This window comes from Alexandromys fortis, unplaced genomic scaffold (assembly GCF_014885135.2).
Source record: "Alexandromys fortis isolate MF-2015 unplaced genomic scaffold, M_Fortis_MF-2015_v1.1 scaffold_266, whole genome shotgun sequence".
Classification (NCBI taxonomy): Eukaryota; Metazoa; Chordata; class Mammalia; order Rodentia; family Cricetidae; genus Alexandromys; species Alexandromys fortis.
This window is the reverse complement of record NW_026068155.1, coordinates 1,449,354-1,467,662: the sequence shown is the minus strand read 5'-3', so window position 1 is coordinate 1,467,662 and position 18,309 is coordinate 1,449,354. Positions and strand designations below refer to the sequence as shown.

General features: G+C 39.5%; 1 protein-coding gene across 1 annotated transcript in view; it reads left to right on the top strand.

Annotated features, from left to right (window-relative positions):
• Zdhhc15 (zinc finger DHHC-type palmitoyltransferase 15) overlaps positions 1-14,334 on the top strand; it is a 79,498-nt gene extending 65,164 nt beyond the window's left edge. Inside the window, exons 11-12 of the mRNA XM_050127325.1 lie at positions 10,646-10,722; positions 14,101-14,334. Coding sequence (XP_049983282.1) covers positions 10,646-10,692 — 47 coding nt within the window. The 3' untranslated portion in view covers positions 10,693-10,722; positions 14,101-14,334. The remainder of the gene's footprint in view (positions 1-10,645; positions 10,723-14,100) is intronic.
• Positions 14,335-18,309: the final 3,975 nt, after the last annotated feature.

The following is an 18,309-nucleotide window of genomic DNA, read 5'->3' as shown; positions in this document are numbered from 1 at the left end:
CATTAAAAAATTAGAGATGATAATAAAAGTCTTTATACTAATCTATTCCAAATGGAACCATTTCCTCCAAATTGGATGGATAGCATCTACAGTCCTGCCTATTGTAAGTGTCATGAATAATAAAGTGGGCATGATTGTCAAAGAGATGCTAAAACGCAAACTACTATAAGCCAGCTTCGACCTGCATGTAAAAATGATATTTAAAAAACTCCATGGCTTTCTCAGAGGAAGGTGCCTCTTATTATTTTCTGAAAGAACTGATTTCTTAATGTTTTCTCTTTATGGCTCTGGTGCCTTTCAGAACGCTCTTTGTTCTGTCTTCGTTTCAGTAGGTAACAAAGCCTGGGCCGTTTTCCACTGCTAGCCTTTTTCACATTAGTAGCTGAACACTTTGATCATGGATGTTTGTTGGAGATGCAGCATCTGTGGCATTCAGGGAGAGTAGCTACAGTCAATTTTCTGTAGATAGTGAAGTTAAAACAGCGATGGAGGCAAAGACTTCAGCAGCAGAGCCGGGTTCCTTTCCACCTTTCCACCTGTGAAATGGGCTAGGTTTCTGTCACTGTAAGAAAATCCCGGAGATAACCAGCTTTCGAAGAGAACAGGCACATTGAAGGCTCCACTCTATGACCAGTGGGTCCTCTTGTTTTAGACTGCTAACAAGAACATCCAATAATGATGGCAGTCTGCCATTGAGAAACACCACTCCCTTCATTGCTTTGAAGCAAAATAGAGAGTAAGGAACTGGGACCCACATACTCCCTCAACGGAATGCCCCCACCCAGTAACCAAAAAACTTCCCCCAGCTCGTTATAATTCTGACACCTCCCAATGGTGCCACCCCGCAATGGACCAAGACTTTTAGCACATGAGCCATTAGGGAACATTAAAGATTCAAACTATCAAGCTATAGCACAAAGGAATAAGTCACTAATTTTACTGTAAAAATGTGAGGTATGCAGTACGATGCTTTGCATGCATGCATACATACAGTGAAGTGGTGGCTGTAGCATACAGCATCTCAGAACACGGGTGTCCTGCATATTCTTGCAGTCCTCATGCCACCCCTTCAGTCTCCACATTTCTCTCTATGGCCACTCGGTAGACTTTGGCCTATACCTCTTCATGGCATCTCACCTTCTCCTGACTCGGGTAACTACGGTTCTAGTCTGTTGGTGTATATTTGACTCCATTTAAAATTTTCTCCCTATCAGAAAGACCATGCATTACTGTTTTTCTGTGTCTGCCTTAATGACATCCATTTTAGTTCATTTCGTTGTAAATGGGAGAAGTCACTTCTGTCCTAAAAATGAATGAGAGGGAGGGAGGGAGAAAGACACACAGAGCCCCCCCCCCCCCCCCCCCCCCCACACACACAGAGAGAGAGAGAGAGAGAGAGAGAGAGAGAGAGAGAGAGAGAGAGAGAGAGAGAGATTCTTTATTCACATATCCATCAACATTTTGGTCAGTCTTATTTCTTGGGTATTGTGAACAATGCTGCAATGAACATGGGAGCGAATATATCTCAGAAGAAATCTGGGTCATATGGTCATCTGTAGCTCCATTTTGAATTTTTAAAGAAATCACCATAGCAGTTGTAACAATTTGCATGGCCAGCAACAATGAATGAAGGTAGCCCTTTCTCTACATTCTCACCAACAGTTTTTCTTTTTGACATTCTCATGGGTCTGGGATTAAATGTCAGGCCATGACCATGCTTGGCAAGCATTCACGCATTCTACCACTCAAGTTGATCACAGTCCTATCTTTTGAATTTTCTGTAGCAGCCATTCTAATAGCATCTCGTGGTGCTTTCGATTTCCATGCCCATGACCATAAGGGTTTTAGCACTTTTTCAAATACTTGTGCAATCTTTGGAAAAATGTCTTTTATATAGTTTAATCATTTTAAATTCAATTAGTTGTTGGCTTTGGCTACTGGTATAAATTTCTTAACACAATTTGTTTATTGGATACTTGTCATATTTGTGGTTCACAGCTATTTTATCTTGTTCTATCGCTTTTTCATTTTGTTGTTACTTTTGCTGTGAACAGGCTTTTTAGTTTGATAAACCTCCATTTATTTATTGTTTGTTACTTTTAAATGTCATGTTAAACATTGTTCTTAAGACATTTCCCCCATATTTTTGTGGTAGTTTTATAATTGCAGATGTATTAATGACACCCTTTTTTAAAATAATTGATAGAATATGCTTAGATTTCTTTCTGGGCTGTTTCTTTTGTTCCATCGTCCTATGTATCTGCCTTTATGATTATCCTAGTTTTGTAATACAGTTTAAGATGCAGTAGTATGATGCCTTCAGTTTTATTTGTCTTTATCAGAATTCTTTTGGCTATTAACAAACTTTTGTAGTTCTTTATAATTTTTTTTACTTATGAAAAATTCCATTGTAATATTGATCCAGATTATGTTGAATTATGTTAATTTTGGTGGCAGCATGGACATGTTCACCATGTTGGTTCTTCCAAAGTTGTGAACACAAGATATATTTCCATTTATTTGTGTCCTCTTCAATTTCTTAAGTCATTGTTTTAAGTTTATTCCCTCTGTTGAGTTCTGCCACTTTAAAGAATGAAGGGATGCAGGCAAAATGAAACTGTCCTTCTTCCTTGGGTTGTTTCTTTAACTGTATGACTACAGCTTTTTAATTGGACTCATGAGCTCTTACAGTTATTTTAATTAATGGATGGATTCCAAATGTTTGCTCTTTGTGGGAGGAAAGAAGGCCAAGATCTCTTACTCCACCATCTGGCTAATATCACCTGGAAATAACTCTTGTATCAGCATCTATGATTGACTAATGGTGTTAGCTGCTCTCGAAATGTTTGTAGAAATATTTTTAAAGAAATCAGAATTCAACCTATTTGTTAGGAAAATTTACTCTGAAGATCTTATACACAGGTTTCCTTTCAAAGGTGGAAATAAGCAACTTCGCTTATAATTTTAATGTCAGGGTGCTTGCTCTCACAGAGAAACCCAAAGTGAATTACATATTGTATATCATAATTGATCATCTAACTTCTTCCATAATCCTGCCTCCATAAGGTTGCTATCCTAGGTATGGATTTTCCAGGGTCTTAGGATGTGAGTCACCTAAGTCCCACATGGTCCTGAATCTGTGAGGCTTTTTCAGAGCCTAGGCATAAGCCTCAAGTTGTTCCAGGGTTCATAAGAACTTCCAGGTTTCTATTATTTTATGCTAAATTTGAGCAAATAGTAATTGGCCTTTCAATTGATTCCTTCACCTAGACCCTCAAATTTAGTCTTCAAAAAAAAAAAAAAGATTAGGTATTAAACTCTGTTTTGACTTTAATAATAAGTTAGCGTTTGCCAATTGTAATTATACGTGGCTGTATCCATTAGGCTTGGTTCCTTTATTTCCTAGTAAAGAAGGTAAAGCCAGTTCAAAAGGACTTCTCACCCAGGCCTTCCCTGACACTGTTTGACAATCCAGTCGAGAGCTCCAGGTCAAGGAACATGGTAATTTTGCCCTCTAACTAGTGCACTAACTGTGATAAGAAGACCATTTCCAAAGAATGCAGCAGTAAAAGACCCACATTTTCCTTAACTAGACAAAACTGCTTTTATCTCCAAATAACAAGACTAGAAATGAAACTTGAATTTCATTTGATAACTTTTTTTGTAGATGATCATCTATAATCTTTTTTATCTTTTATTTATTTTTTATTAAAAATTTCCGCCTCCTCCCCGCCTCCCTTTTCCCTCCCCTCCCCCTAGTCCCCTCCCCCTCCCTCTCCAGTCCAAAGAGCAGTCAGGGTTCCCTGCCCTGTGGGCAGTCCAAGGTCCTCCCCCCTCCATCCAGGTCTAGGAAGGTGAGCATCCAAACAGGCTAGGCTCCCACAAAGCCAGTACATGCAGTAGGATCAAAACCCAGTGCCATTGTCCTTGGCTTCTCCGCAGCCCTCTTTGTCCGCCATGTTCAGAGAGTCCGGTTTTATCCCATGCTTTTTCAGTCGTAGTCCAGCTGGCCTTGGTGAGCTCCCAATAGATCAGCCCCACTGTCTCAGTGGGTGGGCGCACCCCTCATGGTCCTGACTTCCTTGCTCATGTTCTCCCTCCTTCTGCTCCTCATTTGGACCTTGGGAGCTCAGTCCAGTGCTCCAATGTGGGTCTCTGTCTCTGTCTCCATCCATTATCCTCCTGGATATTGGAAGTAGTCAAGATTGCTGGGCAAAAATTGGGAACTAGGGGGTGGGGTGGGATAGGGAAAGGGGAGATGGGGAGAGAAAAGTGAGAAGGGGAGGATGGGGAGAGCTTGGGGGAATGGAATGGTTGGGATAAAGGAAGGGTGGATATGGAAGCAGGGAAGTATATATCTTAATTAAGGGAGCCATTTTAGGGTTGGCAAGAGTCTTGACTCTAGAGGGGTTCCCAGGGGTCCAGAGAGATGTCCCCAGCTAGGTCCTTGGGCAGCTGAGGAGAGAGAGCCTGAAATGGCCTGATCCTATAGCCATACTCATGAATATCTTGCATATATATCACCATAGAACCTTCATTTGATAACTTTTAATTATTTCCTCAGGGATATTTTTGTCTCTTTTAAAAAAGCCTATAGTATGAAACCAAAAATTTGCTTGAATTTGCAAATATACCTTCTGGTGTTAATGATAATCAATAATTGGCAGAATCTATCTCCTGCCTTCTGGTTGTTGAACTGTGATCCAGAAAAGTTTGGATTTTGTACCCAGTATATGAAATTCTTCACATATAGGCTCTCAGGAGCAAGTCAACAAAGTCCTGAATGATCTTGAGTCTCTATAATTTCCTACTCTTTGGTTTGTGCAAACTTTCTTTATATGATACCCATTAGTACTGTTCAAGGCAGAGCATGTTTCTGACTTGTTTTTAATCTTTTAGTTTCTACTGTGATGACAAGGCACCTGTTGAGAAGACTAGCAAAAGGAAATGAACTAGCATGTGGTGAAAGTGTCCTGAAGTTGGAATATTGGATTCATAATGTCATTAAACACTATCATCTTTTGAACTCACGGGTCTTGCAATATTTGAGTTAGAGAAGATACAAATATGAAAACTTTCCCACCAAAACACTGTACAAAGTGTTACTGACCAAATAAGTAGATTATTATATCAACTCTGCAGGTAAATTGGCATCCAATTGTATGAGCCAAGAGACCAAAATCTGTATTCTGAGCCTGGCAGTGGTGGCGCACGCCTTTAATCCCAGCACTCGGGAGGCAGAGGCAGACGGATCTCTGTGAGTTCGAGGCGAGCCTGGTCTACAAGAGCTAGTTCCAGGACAGGAACCAAAAGCTATGGAGAAACCCTGTCTCAAAAATCCAAAAAAAAGAAAAAGGAAAAATCTGTATTCTGTCAGTGGTCAGGAACTACTGAAAAATTTTGATCAGGGCAGTTATATGAGGAAACTGTTTTCTTCAGAAGATGATAAAGTAATACTCCTAGCAAAGTTTATTGTCATCATGTAGTAGAGATTGCTCTAAACCCTGGACCTTCTAAGAGGACTGATGAGAGCCCTTCTTTTCATCAAAACTCAAACTCTCCAAGCACATCCTGGATACAAGAGCTCTAGTTTGGAGACAAGAGGTCTTTCAATCAAGAGCCATGTTACTTGGAAGATGCCTCTCTGTTCAGTTATCCTCCAGGCAGAGAGAGCTATTAACTCTTCCTTGAAGAAAACATTACCTCACCACTTACCTCTTCAGTGTAACTGTACCTATCTGCTCATGCCTGGAGACCTTTAAACATCACATTAGGAAGTGTATGTAGTCTCATACAATCCATGCTGTCTTCCTCAAAAATAAATACACTTCTTCAAACAGTCATTATTTGACATTAAGGGTCAATACATGGGAACAGTTATGGAAAAGGTTTTAGACTTGGTAAGTTGTTTAGCAAGTTTTCAAATGGGAATTCAAAAAAATGCATTCTAAGACCTTTGAAATTAGTCTTCACATGAGTCTTATCTTATTATATAGACATTATATGGTTAGGTAAGTAGATTTTTTCCAACAGGCTGTTTTTTCTTATTCCTATATGCAAGAGCCATTGTGATTCTAGGGTAAGATGTCTATATGGTTGATCAGAAATAGTACAGGAAAAAAAGGAGAATGAAGAAGAAACTAATATTCTTTTCATTTATTTGGAAGATAAGACATATCAAAAGTTGCTTGAAATTACAAGTATTACAGTACTATACTTTTCTGAGCATGGTGGAGAATGCTTCTAAACCCAGTACTCTGCAGGCTGTAACAGGAAGATGATAAGTTGATACTATCCTGGACTACACAATGAACCTCCATGTCTCTCTCTCTCTCATACACACACACATGTGTACACACACACACACACACACTGATTAATGAGCTATATGCTATTTATTATATAAGCAGAATAATAAAATGTATGCTATAAAAAACTAAGATAAGAGTGATTTGCTATGAGTTACCTGCTCAGGTAAGTAAGGCATCATAATGCAAATAGAATTCCAACTATCTAACACCGGCAAGAAGAAAACAGCCAGGTTACAGTACAGGGTTTTGGCAATTGGGTACTAAATAAGAACTTATTGAAGTCAGAGATGTAACATCCGCCTGTTACATGCCAGGTGATTTATAGACGTTCACACTTAATAGTCAATCAATTTTGTGAGTTGTAAATATTCAGTAACCCTGTTTTACAGAAGAAAAAGAAACTCAAGATCAGATAAGCTCAATGTCACACAGCAGAGTAATAGACCCTGTCTCCAAATCTAACTCTTAATCACTGCACCACTTAGTAGCTCTCCTTTTCTCCGTCTCCTATTCAGTTTATACACTTTAAGGTTCCATTAAGAAGAAACCGTTCTTATGCCTCATTTGCCAGAAATAGAAGGATGAAGAAACATGAGCAAAGTTCTGGCATGGGAAATGGTTTCCAGTTGCTAGTTTCAATGTGTGACTTTTGGAAAAGCCACTTTTCTCTGTACCTCAGTTTCAATTCCATTCTCTCCAAGAGCTCTTCGGCTCCAAGCCCACCTGATACTGAGGGGTCAAAAGTTAAGCGGAATAACCTGAAATTTTTTGCCAAATAGTTTCTATCTCCCTTTTTAGAAGAATGCTATTATGTTCTAAAGGTCATGCTCAACTTACAATATTAACATAGCTTCCTAATTTGGGGACCCATTTCTTCTCTGAGTCTTCTTTCTATAGTCTCTTGCCACCTCTACCCAGCCAGTATTTTGACCACTGCTCTCTAAAGAGAACATCTTGCTATGCTTGTTATTTTCCTTTTCTGAAGAGTTACAGTAAATATACTGATAAAGGGGGAAATAGTACTAATGACAATTGTAAGGAAGAAGGAAGAGGCACAAGAAGGCTACTAGGAAGAAACAAGTGACATATAGGTAACAGGTATGAGTCATAACGGACGTAACATGGTAGAGGATTTGGTAGAGTTCATAAAAGAGTTGTTATTCATACTATCACTTCCTGTTAATATTGATATAATGAATGATATTTTATGACGATCACTGGGGCACTGGTACACAGACCAAATTGACATTTTGAAATAAGAAATGGGAAGAATAGCAGAAAGCTTGGTTTGTATCATAATAGCTTCACGGCAGGCAGTAACTATAGAAAGGGAGAAAAAAAGATCAAGGCTAAGAGATCTTTTATACAGCTAGGGATAGTCCACTCACTAGAGATATGTGGGAGTTATCTGCGTAGACACGGCATTGGCATTCAAGCAGGAGATAATCGAGTAAGAGAATAGAAGTGGAGACAGGAAATAAAGTGCATTGAAATACATCGGTGTGACCCAGACAATGGGGAAAGAGAAAGTAGAGGGCCATGATTAGAGTATCCGAAAACAAAGCTCAGTGAAGACTCCCCAACCCTACTGTCAGGGCCTGCCTTTTACAGACAAAAAGGCTGAGAGGCTGGAGGCAAAGGATGAGATGACTCCAAGTGAGTAATGTATCAGGAAGCAATCATGACTCAAGTTCTTGGATTCTCTACATTGTACTCTTTCTCTACTCTTCTCATTTCTGAGAACCAGTAGCCAAAAATACACACACAGAGACACAAAACCAAGTTGAAGGGTTCATGTGCTAACCTAGATTTTAAAGTAAAGGAGGAAATAGATCTTAGATAACATAAGGAAACCAGAGCTGAGAAGCATACAATAAGACTGAATTGACAGACTTTTGATTGGATAATAGGAAAATCACTACTGCATAAGCAGCCAGAGCAGGGGATGGAGGAAGCAGCGGAGGTACAGACTGTAGGAGGCATTGAATTGACTTACTAAATCCTGTTATTTGTCTTCTATTACGCAGAACACAATTCTTTGAAGTTGCTGCTTTTATTCAATTCATTCCTCACCTATGAAGTCTTAGCTTAATCTCACCCTGGGAAGGATGCCATGAAGGAAATTGAAAATCAGGTTTTTCATCTGAAGCGCCAGTGCCCACAAGAGCACAGTTTTAATTCAAATAATTGTTTGGTAGGAGTGTTGTGCCAAATCAGAGTGTGAGTCACTCTGGGGAAAAAAATAAAAGAGACCCACTTAGCGAAATCCTGAAGATCAACTTCTCGAAGATTTTCCTGCCAAACACACCTAAAATGTATCAAGGCAGGCAACTAGCAGCTAGTCATGAGGGTTGAAAGAGTTTGTTAGCACCACTTCTCCAGAGCAACAAGGCCAGTGCTCTTATTGCCCTTAAAACTTGCCATTGCGAGCCAGGCGGTGGTGGCGCACGCCTTTAATCCCAGCACTCAGGAGGCAGAGGCAGGTGGATCTCTGTGAGTTCGAGACCAGCCTGGTCTACAAGAGCTAGTTCCAGGACAGGCTCCAAAACCACAGAGAAACCCTGTCTCGAAAAACNAAAAAAAAAAAAAAAAAAAAAAAAAAAAAAAAATGTCATTGCTGCCACTGATTGCTACGTCTGTTTTCCCTTTTTTCACAAATGAGCTATGCTGGAACCCTCACTGAAGATTGGGCTACCCTATCCGATTTCGGTTCTGACTTAACTCTACCCTAGATAGCTAGGCACAATGATGAATGATGCTCATCTGTTAGACCAGGACTTGGAAAGCAGTTGCAGGAGGGCTGCAAATTGACAGAAAAACCTTTCAGGAGAAAAAGAGGGGGAAGTGGGGAGGGAGGGGGAGGGATGGGGGAGGGAAAAGGGAGGGAAAGGTGAGAGTGGAGAGGACACTGAGATTCTAGAGAAGACAGAATATTGTGTCCACAATAGTGTCCTGATTCCAAAAGCAAACATTTTTAGGACCTCTTTTGCTCTCCGCTATAGCTTGAAGAAGCTGCTGTGGCTCTGAAGTCAGCGTGATTAACTCAATAGTGTGAGTTTGGTTGCCAGCCTGCCATGGCAAAAGTAGCCCACCCTGGCTCGTTAACCTCAGTCAGATTTCACACTTTTGTGAGCACTTTGAATGTCACGTCGATTTTATAAAAGAAAATCTACCGGATGCTGTAGGGGGTGACCACTGTTATCATTTTTATCTCAAAATGACATGTACATTCTGATGCGGGGACTGTGACGAAAGTGTGTATCTGTATATTAAGCAAGGTGAGTCAGAGGGGATTTTCCACTTCCAAAAAGCTACAGATCAAAAACAAAACATTTGAACCATAACCGTTGTTTCTTATTAATCCCCAAACCTCTTCTTGTCTAGATCCCTCATTCCTTTTCAGAAACACACAAACACCTAAGATACTACACTAACACTCATTGTCTGCAGTGGAATTCCAGTGTGATAGAGTCATTTTGTGAGTAACAAAACCTGAAACTCTTCATTAAAGACAGATGGCACTGAGCCCTTATCACAGCTATTTAAGTCCAATACCAGCCAATATTATGGATCAGATTATGTTGATAAATAAAATATTCTTAGTAGTACAGCAGACCAAGCAACTCTTGGCATGTAAATGCCTGTGCTTATAAAGGTTTCTGTGTAGAACATCAGTCTTTGGTGCTCTGTGGATGCTGACCACATCCAGAGGTTAAACAAAAATGTTACTGAACAAATATCCATCCGTATAAGAATTTGAATACCACTTTAATCCATTTTCTGTTAATATAAAAAGTTATTGAGTTTGGCATGATGACACATGCCCTTAATCTCAGGACTAGGGAGGCAGAGGCAGGCAGATCTCTGTGAGTTTGAGGCCAGCCAGGGCTGTTGCACAGAGAAAACCTGTTTCAAAAAAACTGTTTTAAGAAAAGTTATCAGAGGCTATGTACTTTATGAAGTAGTCTCCCACTTCTGATGGCTGGAGAGTTGAGACAGTACGCTGACAATGTCACAGCAGAGTCTCCCATACACACACCTGCACCACAACTTGGTGCACAATCAGAAAGAGAAATGGCTGCTGCAGAAAGGACCTAACACTGGGAGGAGCTTTGCTTTGTAACAGTCTTCTCATACAAGAATTATCATGGGTTCCATAAGTACTACAGTGTTGCTTCTGAGGCTAAAACTCTGAGTGACTTAAGTACCTTCTGCCATACCCCACTTCTGGAAGTTTCCACCACTCAATGCTACCACATTGGGGACCAAACAGCACAAACCTCTGAGGGGCACCCTGAGCACATAGCGCTCACCTGTACTTTTCAATCTTACAGATTATTCAGGAGACTCGTCATCACTTGCTGTGGAAACAGAAACGTAGCAGTTTTCATGTTTTCTGCGTCTCCATCAGGTCAGTACTCTGAAGGAGGCACATTTAGTGCCACCTGGACTAAGAACCCTTGGGAGCAGAACTAGAAAAGGCGTGTGTTCGCATTCTGGTGAGCAAGGTGCTAAATTCTTCGCCCTTGTTGCACACAGGAGAAGTTCTGTGCAAAATTTCCCTGTGCAATGTACCGAAAAAGATGTCTTTATTCCCGACAAACTCACACTGTGCTAAAAGACCCTAGGGGATCCAAAACCAGCCAAATATCCTGTTCAGGTTATTTACTTTCATACTGTGAATTATGTAAGCCTTGTCGTGGTGCATTCCAGGTCTCCAAAACAATACAGATTACAAATAAGTTATTTGTGCTTGACTCCATTATGTCTGTTAATAACCTACTCTTACCCACTAACAAGCAAAGAGCAGCCTACCTGTACTCCAAACATCCTAAATGCTACTAATTTGTTATGAGGGGCAGGCAGAGTTTTGCACAGGATTCTCCTGTTGAAAAGACAACCAGCCTTCTGGAACTTTGCGACACTTACGAGTAAATAAAACCAATGTAATTCCATAGTAAAAGGGGACTTTTAGCTATATAAGTATCACAGTGCTCAAAGCTCTGAACTGGTAAGGTGTCACTTCTTTCCCCATGGAAAGGCTAGCAGTTAGAAGCCTCTTAATCTGTTTGTGGGTTCCCCTGTCTTCAGTCCTTTCCCTGCACAACTTCTGCCATGGACTGATACAAGGAAAGGTACTGTAAAAGACCTCATGTGTGCCAGCTAGTTTGCCAAGCACTTCTATCGACTCTCCACGATGACTGTTACAATTCATATTTTCTTGAGAGAAAACTGAGGCTACACAGCTGCCAAGGGGCTCACCTGAAATTGCAACCCAGGACTGTATGGCTTCCAATCACGCCATGTCCCTTATGATGGTGCATTTAAAGGCCTGATGGACTCTGGCCATGCAGCTTCAATTATAACTAAAAGTTAAAATAGAGACCAGTTAAGTCTGTTTACTTATTCAAGCCCTTGATGAAATGCTTGATATTTTGGGAAGGCGACTTGTAATATCTAGTAATACCTGCATTTCGGCTATCTAGGATGGTTCTTTATTTATATGTGTGTCTAAAGGTAGTCTGAAATGCCAGTATTTTGGTATATTAACTGCTTGATGAAAAGGTGTTGCAGAAGAGTACACTTAGGAATACATGGATATAAGCATACTCAGAGTAGAAATTCATGGGCCTTTCAATGTGCTATGGGCTTTGTGACTCACTAAGCAGCAGTTGTAGTCAGCCTTTGGATTTACTTGACTATCAAATCCTTTCTTGTCCTCTCCTATTCAAGTCATGGGACCTTGCCCTTCTGGCAGTACATATTAAGATTTTTAATGTGCTAAGGAATATTGGGAATTCCCCCAAAGTGGGGTAAGATATTTCCCAATTTATATGTCCATGTGATTCCCCCTCGCCTTTCATGAACATCTGGAATGAATACTAAACCATGAAATGCATGGCTTCTACTTCCCCAGGGAACCAAAATGACCTCTAAGCAATCAATACTTTTTCCAAGGAACACTATCCAAGTGAATTGGGTGATTGGTTTTTATGGAAAAAAGGAATACATGTTCTGATAATAATAAAAGAACGTTTGAGGGAACAGTGGGAAAACTATTATAAACTTGTCAGGAATCTGGCTGCAGTGGTGTATGCCTTCAATTCAAGCACTAGGGAGGCAGAGACAGGTCTCTGGGATACATAGTGAGTTCCAGGACAGCCAGGGCTGTGAAGACATTTTAAAATATGTATAGATAGTGACTATAATGGTATTGGTAAAATCTCCAATCTGATATCAACTTGAATATCTAGCCACAGAATACTTGAAATATATATATATTCAAAACTATAGTTTTGTATATATTTTCCTTTATTTTATTTTATTTTGAAGAAAAATTAAAATATGAAATGAATACCCAAGTTTGTAACTTAGAATTAGTAACTATTGGGGCTGAAGAGGTGGTTCAGTGGTTAAGAGCACTGGCTACTTTTCCAGTGGACCTAGATTGTGTTCCCAGCAACCACATGGTGGCACAAAACCTACTCTCACTTCAGTTTCAGGAGATTTTACCTCTATTTGAACTGTATACATACAACGCATAGACAAACGTGCAGGCCAAAAAGCCACACATAGAGGTAAACTAAAATCTCAAAAAAAGAACCAATAAACACTTACATTTTACTTTGTTTCAGCTTTTGTATATAAGAAATTATTTTCATGATCTTTACACAAAGACTCACGGATTCTACATAGTTCCTTCAAAATGAAAGGACAAATGTGGGAAAATCATTGGCAAAATATGCAACATACAGAAATGAACATCTTTAATTTCATAATCTCTTGAAACTCATTAAGAAAAACACACAAGTTAGAAAATGGACAAAAGGAGTAACAATACAATCAATAAAATTATTCAATCTCACTCTAAAGAAGTATGAATTAGCAAAATGTAATTGCCGGTTTTTGTCTACTGAATCAGCTGGTTTTATGATTATACTGCCTAGTGTTGACAAAGACTCACTGAGACAAGTATTCATATTCATTGCTGGTATGTTTAAATCCATACACCACTCATTGTGTGAGGGCAAGTTGATGACATCTATAAAAGCCTTTCATGTTCATGATATTTTAGCTGATAACTAACTGCTCTTTGGGAGTGTATTTAAATGAATTAACCAGAGATCTATATAATTATTTATCAATTTATTGTAATGCCAGAATTTTTAAAATGGAACCAAGTATCTATCAATAGGGGACTGATGAAATAAACCACTCCATCATTCTAATAAATATTATTAAAATTTATAAAAATATTTTATAATGATTAAGATGGTTATTTTAAAGAACAATCAACAGGATTATAGAAAATCATGCATGAATGAAGTTATTTGTGTATGTGTGCATCTGTGTGTGTGTATATATATATTTTTTTTTCATTATTTGGAATAAAGTTATGAATGCTGTCCTTGAAAAGAAATCAATTGGAACTATTTTCATAGGACACAATCCAGAACCAAAATTACTAATATGAATATATTTTCTTTCTTTCTTTTTTGTTTGTTTGTTTGTTTGGGGTGGGGCTCAGTTGTGCCATGGTAAACATGTGGGCTTCAGAGAACAGCTTGTAGGAATCGATTTTCTCCTTCCACCATGTGGGTTCAGGGAATTGAATTCAGGTCATCAGGTTTGGCAGTAAGTGCCTTTCCCTTCTGATCCATGTCTGTCTTTTTAAAACATATCTTCATAAAACAATTTTAATGGTTACAAATGATTATGAACTGGGTGTCACTATGCAACCATTCACAGTTGTTCAACTCATCTGTAAATTCCTGCTTTTTGTCCTCAGGAAACACCATGTCCCTTGAGGCTTACAGACTGCAATGTTGAGAACCACTCTAATCCTCAAAATAAGTCACCACGTTGGATAGAAAGCTTCACAGTTTGGGCCTTCCATCAAATATGTGCTGTGCAGATGTTTCAGGACTTTGCAAATTGACTTTACCGACTGAACTCATTTTGAAAACAATTGTTTCAAGCCAGTTTTTCTTTCTTACCCTCTCCCAATCCATGAAAGCCTAAGCATTNTCATCTAGTTGGAGAAAAGGGAATTCCAAAGATTACTATGGAGTCAATTCCCCCATGAAAGACTATTAATCGTATCTGTCTGCAGGGTCTTTCTAGTTGTGAGGGAAGTCAGCTTATGTTCATGGGCATATATAAACGTGTGTGTGTGCAGCAGAATTCTGCCAAAAGTCAAGGTTTACAAACTGAGGATTGTATCTAGTCACGCTTTTCAACTAAATAGCAATTTAAATATTCACTGAACTCTGAACAAATCCTATATCATTTATCTGAAATTTAAGAAGGATATTAAATAGACTATGACCATGGTCCTGTGAGAATTGGACAACAATGCAAAACCTGTCCTGTCACAGACGTTTCAGAAAGCACCACAGCTAATAGGGAAGACTACTAGATCAGACTTCCATTTTAGTAAGCATAACTATTAGCATTTTAAGGCCAAGCATGGTGGTGCAAGTCTGGCATCCCAAGGTCAAGACCAAGTTGTTCTACACAGTGAGTTCTAGGCCAGCTTGGGTTACATACGAAAACCCTGTCTTGGGAAAAGATAAAAGGAATTACTTTCTTAAAAACTTCTAATGCCAGACTATGCTCAAAATCTCGATTTTATTCATTTCTCTGCTCTATAGCTTTATTTTAGCCTTTGTAAATTACTTTTGTAATGGTAGAAGTACTGTAAGCCCAAGTTACAGCCCATCCATTTTATAAAAAGGATTTAAGGGTGATTTTCAGGTATAATTAAAACTCTATTGAAGACGACAATGTTTCAGATGTGACACTAGCCTGAGGATTAGCTAAAGGTCTATGTTTTCACAGCAGGAGTTAATGTACAGAGTTAACTGAACAGTGATAGTCCAGTCCTCTTTCTTTAAGCTTCGGTGGCAGTTCAGCCATTAAGAGAGTTTACATCCATTTCCCCACTTATTTATAACCAGCCCTCCTTTCAGACCTAGTGCCTGGATCAATGAGATGGACACTAATGCTGCTTCTTTATAATAATAGTACCTAAGAGTATTGATGTTTTTCATTTTTCAACCAGCACTCTAATGCACAGCTGCTGACAATAAAAGCCCCAACTCTTAACGGAGATCAGTGGGAGTTACAGGGAGCTCACAGTTATCAAGGAATTGAACTCCTTACGAGATAGTTGGGTTTACTAAATTATTCTTTCTAAAATGTCTCTGAGTGAAAGGGAGTTGCTTGGTACAAACAAATCTGTGTTGGGGTGTCAATGCAACTGGGAAAGAAAACAGTCCAGCTATTTAAAGCAACCACAAAATGGGTCCATTTGGACCCCCTAGGTCGTTTTAACCAAGGTGAGGCATTTAGCATCAAATAAATAGATTGTGGTCTGCATTTCATTTGAGAGAATACAAGACATGAATAAGCCTATTAGGGAGAGGGCCAAGGGGCTGCTTTCAAAATTCACAGATTGAGGAGCAACCTAGAAGACTGTGCATGCTGGATTCATAGTGAAAGTGTATGCTTTCACATGGGAAGAACTTTGCCTTTCCATGCTCCGTCTGAAGCACCCTTCTTGTCTAGGTTTCCCTTGGAAGTATATTTGACTATTCACATGGCTCTAGGATCCACAGGCCTTGCCTTCTAGTCCTATAGAAATGCACCTTTCTCTAAAACGGTGGAAGCAGCACTCCACAGCAAGTCAGCGTCAAAGCAACCTTCCCAGCCCCAACTATTGTCTCCACTAAGATCCAGAAGCTGCAAAGTCAGGAAAGCATCAGGAACTTCTCCTCTGTCGAGTGTATTAGCTAGCATTCAGCCCTTCTAGAAATCCTGTTACAAAGGACAATATTAGTAAACGACGGGGAAGTAGTGGAAGGGTAAAGCTCAGGTTAATGCAAGCTGACTGTTCAGTGTCTTAAGACTTATACTATCTCCAAAATGCCAAATAAACGGGGTTTTCTGGGTACTTGAAGAAAGAAGAAACCCTATTCTTGTTTTAGTATCTTGATCCCATTAGTTTATAGACATTGATTATATCCCTATACACAGATTCTTTGTGCATTGGATACTGTATATAGGCATCTTAGTGATTACTTATTGGTCAAGACGGCAGGTTTGCTTTATAATCAGAACACCCTGACCTCACTCATTGGCTTTCTTTTCCTGGAACCCTGCCCAATACTTCTGTGGGATCTCATTCCCCAATCTTTGGTACTCTTCTTCCACAGTGGGAAAATGGAGCTACTTTTGCTAATATCCCACAGTTGAAAGGTGCTATGTAACTCCCTCGTGCTCTTACGTATTTTTATTGGTAGGACTGGAATGAAGGGTTTAACTATTACCGCATTTCTGAGCACCAGGTCTGCTCCATTCTTTCCTTCCACATTCTCAGTGCAGAGTATTATTTTGCAGAGCCTAGAGTACTTTATTAATGTTCTTCCATTAGTTCCAATAATGTTCTTGGAAAGACATAGAATGTAAATTATTTTCCAAAAGCTTAAGATAAAAGAGGTAAAGTGCCATCCAAAAGCACATAGATATTTTGGACAGCCTACTGTTAGAGAGACTTCTAGTGCAGGAATTGCCAGGGACCACCTTAGAACACCAGGAACAAACAGAAAGGAATCACACTCCAAATTCTTGAAGTGTGTGATTTAGACAGCTCTTTATTTTCTAATGCAATATGTGCCTCTTTTCCTCACTGGCCCCACATGACATATGTATTTCTCACTAGACGGCATCAGCCAGTGCCATAATCTTTTGTGGCACCCAGACAGCCCAATCTCAGGGTTCACTTTTCCAGGGAAAACAACGTGCTTCCTCACGTTCGTGCCAAATTGCACAGAGTGTAGGCATTTATGTTAATGGCTATTTCAGCACAGTCCTGACAGGTATGTTTTAAGAATACTGTGTATACATACATTACTGCAATATACACCTAAGATTTAACCAGGCCACAACTGACGGGAATGTAACAATCACTCTTAGTCTATCCCTTTCAACTCTCATCACACGCATCTACATATGTGGACATTTACATGGACATGAATACATGAATGCACACCCTTCTTTTAAGGCAAGTGCTAGGTCATTAGAGCGAATATTTTACAGGGATTGTTCTGTTCTCTCCTTTTTAATGAAGTCCAAAATCACAGGAAGTGAACATTCCCTTCATCTGTTCTAAAATATCTGCTGTCAGAGTAGCTAAGATACTCAGTGGGGCCAAAAGACATGCTCTGTGCAAAAGCAGGCACAGAGGACATCTAGCAAGATTATCAGACCCTTTTGCAAGTTCCATGTTTGCAGAAAGTTCATGCACTCTGTCCGGTCAGGAGGAAATGATTGACAGAGTATGCTACATTTGCATTTCTTTAACCATATCTATAATATACCATACTATGCTGTAGCCTTTGCATGTGGGCATTATGAAATATAGTAAAGAATGGGTGGCTCTTACCAGCATGCAACCCTTGACTAGTTTACTTCCCCCAAGGGCTAAGGCTGTGTCCTGCCACAGTGTTCAAAACTGTTAAATGTGTTCTTTGGGGTAGCCTAGTTAACATCTGTCAACAGAACGAGATAAAACACACAGTGAATTCAGTCTATCAGGATACAGATTTTTGGTAGGGGATGGCTAAAAGAAAAGAACAGTAAGATAAGATGCATTCAAAGAGTAATTGCTCTCAGCCTGCTGTCTAAATCAGCAAAGGAGCACAGCAGGAAACCGGGAACTGGGTCTTGATAATGTATGGAACGTATTGGAGAGCCAGAAAAGGAAAGATGCTGGGGGACTTCAACAGTTAAGCTCAAGTTGCCAATTTACTATAAATCTCTTTTGCCATCAGTCTGCTTACAGTGACTGTATATAGTATTCTTAAAATCGTGTATCTTGCTGCAGAAATACTGAAAAATGCTTTATCTTCCTATGTCCTTTATTAAAACGATATACATAAATTTGTTGTGTCCTTTTTTAATAATTTATCTTATGTGTATCAATGTGCATGTATGT